At 33.9% G+C, this 5,226-nt stretch overlaps 1 protein-coding gene across 2 annotated transcripts; it reads left to right on the forward strand.

The window, feature by feature from the left end:
• Positions 1-96: 96 nt before the first annotated feature.
• On the forward strand, positions 97-4,013 carry LOC111386189. 2 transcript variants are annotated; one of them, XM_023010642.1, is made up of 7 exons: positions 97-368; positions 575-680; positions 1,655-1,738; positions 2,269-2,308; positions 2,717-2,785; positions 2,909-3,018; positions 3,643-4,013. In XM_023010642.1, exons 1-7 carry the CDS (start codon positions 131-133, stop codon positions 3,776-3,778), a joined length of 783 nt encoding a protein of 260 aa, XP_022866410.1. In that variant the 5' UTR covers positions 97-130; the 3' UTR covers positions 3,779-4,013. The 2 variants fall into 2 exon arrangements, with proteins under 2 accessions (XP_022866410.1, XP_022866411.1); XM_023010643.1 differs by lacking the exon at positions 3,643-4,013 and adding an exon at positions 3,206-3,229.
• The last annotated feature ends 1,213 nt before the right edge of the window (positions 4,014-5,226 follow it).

Here is a 5,226-nt window from a genome sequence, read left to right on the forward strand (position 1 = left end):
ATTTTAACTTGTAAAAATTGAAATTAGAAACAGTCAATTTCTGAGACCTTAATTTGTGTCATGCCATCAATAGATATGTGAAGGCTGAAGGCAAGAAGTTGCATAGATTTTGGCAAGAGAATCCTTAAACATGAAGAGTTCCTTATTTCTGACGAAACTGAACCGGTTGTTGAGCCAGCAAATGGACAAGATATTGCCACGTGGCCCCCCACCCAGCCTCACGACCGTGTCTCCATTTCTCGTCTTTCACTCATCTTCTGCATGTTACCTTCTCCCACATTCTCACTCTCTTATAGCAACCAGAACCATTATTTCATCGCAAAACGGGTACAAAATATCTGAATCCATCATGAAAAATTACTCACAAGGTGCATCCCCTTCGTTCATTTCTTTATGGGTTTTAATTTTCATTCAATTTCTTGTTACTTTTGATTACTTAATAATTTTCAAGTTCTTTTTTTTTTTTTTTTTTTTAAGTTGTTGCTTTTGTGAACTGGGATTTTGGCGATGAATTCTAACGTGGCAAATTCAATTGTATTTTTTTGTTTGTTATTTTTTGGGATTGTTGGTGAAGATACTCAGGAGTCGATAAAAGAACAGCAGAGAGAAGGGTATTGCAAGGCAGCTTGTGATGCATCAAAAGGTGTAGCTGATGATATACTCCCTCACATTCTCAACCTGTGAGTGCCTGCCCCCTTTTCAATTAATTCTAAAACTCTCTCTCTCTCTCTCTCTCTCTGTTCTTTTTAATTTTGAAATCTTATGCTATGGCCCATAACTTACTAATGATGAACTAACAAAAGTCCCCCAATTGGAATAAAATGCTAAAAGTTAGACGTAACTTTTTCCAAGATCATGAATTATCTGGGCTGTAACGTAATCTGTTTCTTTATATCTCAAAACTGCCCACAGCACTGATAAAGCCGGACTATGGTTTGATAGATTGAGGATGGATGAACTGAGTTTTCTGGTGAGCATCCATGGGTTTATCGTGTAATTGATTGAGGATTTCCATCTACAAATGGGAAAATCTATTTTAATAAGATGATTGGTCCAATGAATATGGAGAATTGTTAATATTAAAAAGAATCATATGAAGTTGGGAGTTTAGAAGGGAAATGTAATTATGTAACTCTTTTGCTGCTCTTGATGTCCATATCAAGTGAGGCTGAGACATTGGACAGATAAGTAGCATGGGTAATTCTAAAATTCATATTCTGGATCAGTAATATATGCTATTGATAAATGAGGAAGGGGTTATCCATGGGATTAAGGTTTGAATCTTTCCGGCTGTGGTATTGTTCTATCTAGGATGCGTCTCTGTATTGAAGTGGATAAGAGGAATTAGAGGAATTAGTTCTTTCCTCTTGATGTAGTGTTCATGAAGGAGTGATAAGATATTTAAGTGGTTTCAGAAAGTAATCAGTTAGTAAAAAGCCATACCATTTACAGTATGGTTTGCTTATGTGGGGTATGCAGTAGAATTTTTTATCCTCGATGCTAAACTCAGGACAGCCTCTTAATTGTAGCACATATGTTGTTTTTTCTTCATTAGAATAATTCTCAAACTAACAAAAATTTTCTATATAAATTAAGGATTTGCTTAAGCTGTACTTTTATTATTTCATTCATAAATTTTCTGTCAACATTGCAGCTATGCCTCCCGTGCAACATCTAAAGATTTTGACATGTATGCTCCACATGCAACCTTTGAAGACCCCCTTATGTGTGCACACGGGTATGATTCACTATAAACTTTGGCTATTTAGGAAAGTGATTCTTTAGAGATACTGATTAGAATATAGGAATGGTATTTACTAGTAACTATGCTATTCGGAACATTTACTGTTGAGTAATCGCTAATATCATATGTGGAAGTCTGAAGGTTCGTTGTTGAAGATTATTCAGATTTGTTGACCTTGTATAGTACAGTCAAATAGGCAGAACTATGAGAATGCTGAATTTCTCATCCAAATATCATTGTTTCCTATCCTACTTTATTCAACATCAATACACCTGCGCTAGTTGTAACTTTAGTTACTCTGCTTCATGGACAGTCCCCAGTCCCTGGGAAATGATAAAACCATTGAGGAATGAAAATGTGGGAAATAGAATATGGGAATAATTAAGTTGAAGAAAAATGTGGTTAGAGTAATTGAATGTATGTCTCACCTTTTCTGTTAAAGTGGTCTATTTGCTTCCTAGAACCAATTCTAAACCTCTTGTATGATTATCTTTCTCTAATCTGCACGTCTCTGTTGATTGCAGGGTACAACAGATCAAATCGGCATTCTATTCACTTGCTAAGGTTAGTTCACATTTGACTTTTTAGTCCATCCATCCTTTTTTTTTTTTTTTTTTTTTTGGGTGAACTAAGCCAGTTACAGTTAATTTCAATGCACTAGTTGTCTCAAAAATTGAATAGCTAAAGGAATGCTGATTTCAAATACATGACATAGTTTACAGCAAAAGTTGGTGTACTTTCATGAGTATGCCTTTATTGAGGGAACCCTCTCCTAATATTAGTTTCGGCATATGAACACATAATGTATGTGATTCCTTAGAATGCGAGTTTAAGTGATTGACACTTAAACCTACTTGCACTGACTTGATTTTCTGGCTCCGTAGATTTAAAGTTCTGTTTTATACGAGATAGTTGCATGATTTTAATACGGATTGCTGTGTGTCATAATTAGTGTTCATTTAATAATTTCAGGTCTTCAGTGAATCGAGAATTGTGGAGTATAGTATCGAAGAAAACGTAATTTCACCAGGAAAGGAGGAGGTCGGAAACCTAAATATCGTTTAAGTATTTAATATTTTTTAATGGTAGTGATTCATTCACATTTTTTTCTGGACTATGTTTAATTATTTTCAGTTTGTTGTTTTATCTCAACTTGGACTCCAGATACTTATTGACAACAAACAATATTACAAGTTTATGGGGAAAGACATAAATATGATATCACTCATCAAGCTGTACATAGAGGATGGGAAAATTGTTCGTCACCAGGATTGGTATGCACACACATTATATACTTACAATTAACCTGCCCTTGCTACTGTGTTCATGTTGCATTTAATTTCGAAGTCTTCCTGTTAAATATTTTTGAAACTCACAAGGTTAAGAAACTATTTCCTTGCTCAGTTCTGTTGCTGTTTAATGTAAAATTCACAAAGATGGCTAATGTGGTTGAAAGTGTAGAGTCTTGAGACATGACAAATCTCATCGCTTGATTTCATAAAAACCAAGGGTAATGATTGGACATTGATGCTTCGTTATCAATTTAACAAATTGAGGTATGGCAGAGATATATTGACTTGAGTGAACTATCAAGCACAGTTATTGTGTCTTGTAAAGGTCGAAAGTTTGATCTTTTAGAGAGGGAACAAACGTGTCTATATTCAAATTATGTCTCATACACATATGTTCACAAGCAAGCTAGATTTATTTTTGTCTCATGCCTAACTTGTTCTCAATTTTCGTGAATGGGATTATTATATTTGGATCAATGACATTTGTTTTGTTAGGATATGTGAAGTATCTCATCTAAAAGTTTTAAGAGATGGTTTAAACTTATTTATAAAATTATGTTATCCTTCACGTGTGGGCAATATCCTAAGCTTTTTCCTTGTTTACAGGTGGGATAAAAAACCGTTATGGAATAGAGATACGGTTAAGTTGCCCGTCGTTGGTCGAATCACTGAGATGACACGCCGAGCTTCCATGTTTGCGACTCATGCTCTTATGAGGTTTGGCAAGGACCCGACCATGTGATGTTATACGAACGACAGAGGGCATACTTTTTAGTCTTCTAATATGCTTCTAGCTTAATCTCTCCATATGAATTTGGTGGCTTATGCTGTCCTGTTTGGCACTTTCTTGTGATTATCTTTGTTGGTGATCTTTCATATAACAGATGTATTGCTCTTGGTAATACGGATTAGTTATATAGTCCTTAAGAGGAATTGGGTATTCGAAGGGGAGGGTAGATTCCCTTCTTTTTCATTTTCCTATTGTTTTATATTTTAATAGGTGTGTTTGATTGTAAATGTGGAATTTGCATGGAAATAAAATAAGTTTTATGTAATTGAATTGCCTGAAATTTATTAAATTATTAATTGAACATGTTTGATTGATTTAATTATAAATTTAAAAAATGTTATACATGCCCTCTTTTATTGGTTGGTAGAAAAGAGGGGGTGGATGAGAGAGAGAGGATTGCTTGAAAAATAAAAATTTACTCCTTTTCAAAGACTATGTTTTTTTTTTTTTTAAAGAAAATATAGTCACATGACCAACTTTTGAAGAATATTTTCCGTGAAAAAAATATCAATCAAACACCCAAAAAATAGAATTTTTGGTGAGAATAACACTTCTCATAAAAAATTAAATCAATCTAACACACTAAAGACCTCATGTTCAACCAAATCGGTAATAATTAATTAATATATATGCACACACAATAGCATTCTGTATATTATTATGTAAATCATGATGTACAAATAACACTATTCATGAATTTTTATTTTTCAAAGGCAATCAAGAGACACTGTGAACAGTTACTAGATTTTGATACAATTAGTCACGATCTTATAAACTTTTTAATTTATATCGTATCTAAGTTTTGGGGGGCAATTCTAACTAGAAAATTATCCTAGATCGTTAACATTTGATGGACATCATGAGATTCCCCACATGAGCTTTACTTACAAAACTTGTTTCTTGAGTTGAATTGTTCATTGTTTGATAATACTAAGCTAAGATCTTATTTATACTACCAATCAATCTCATCTAATATTGCTTACGAAACAATATGCAATTACATTGACATGAATGACATGTAATATTATTCTGTGCCTGCTGTTTTAAGCAGCACTTGCCCTTGTGAGTTATAGCATGCAGCTACGTAGAAGGCGTAAAGAAAAAGAAGGAAATAACAACCATTTTGACAGCTCTAACAATACCACTTGAAATATCGACAAACTGTCAACAAAGATCAAACCTCGTCAAGAGCTACGCAAGGTCGGATACATTTATTCTCAGCAATGCTACAAACTAAAAATTCGTAGAGTCAGCGTGCAGTACAGATGACCCCTCTCATCTCTCTCTTCTCAGCCTATTCTTCAGACTTCTGATAATAGAAAATATGAGTATGTCGAGAATAAAATACATAATAATGAAGGAAATATGAAATCTAGTTTATAAAAGAACCATCGCTAATC

Source organism: Olea europaea, unplaced genomic scaffold (assembly GCF_002742605.1).
Source record: "Olea europaea var. sylvestris unplaced genomic scaffold, O_europaea_v1 scaffold3453, whole genome shotgun sequence".
In the NCBI taxonomy this organism is placed as follows: domain Eukaryota; kingdom Viridiplantae; phylum Streptophyta; class Magnoliopsida; order Lamiales; family Oleaceae; genus Olea; species Olea europaea.

Coding starts and splice junctions, on each gene's coding strand:
- LOC111386189 (XM_023010642.1), top strand. CDS start 131: ATGAAGAGTTCCTTATTTCTGACGAAACTGAACCGGTTGTTGAGCCAG. Junction 1,739..2,268: donor CCCCTTATGTGTGCACACGG/GTATGATTCACT, acceptor TGTTGATTGCAG/GGTACAACAGATCAAATCGG. Junction 2,309..2,716: donor CATTCTATTCACTTGCTAAG/GTTAGTTCACAT, acceptor TAATAATTTCAG/GTCTTCAGTGAATCGAGAAT.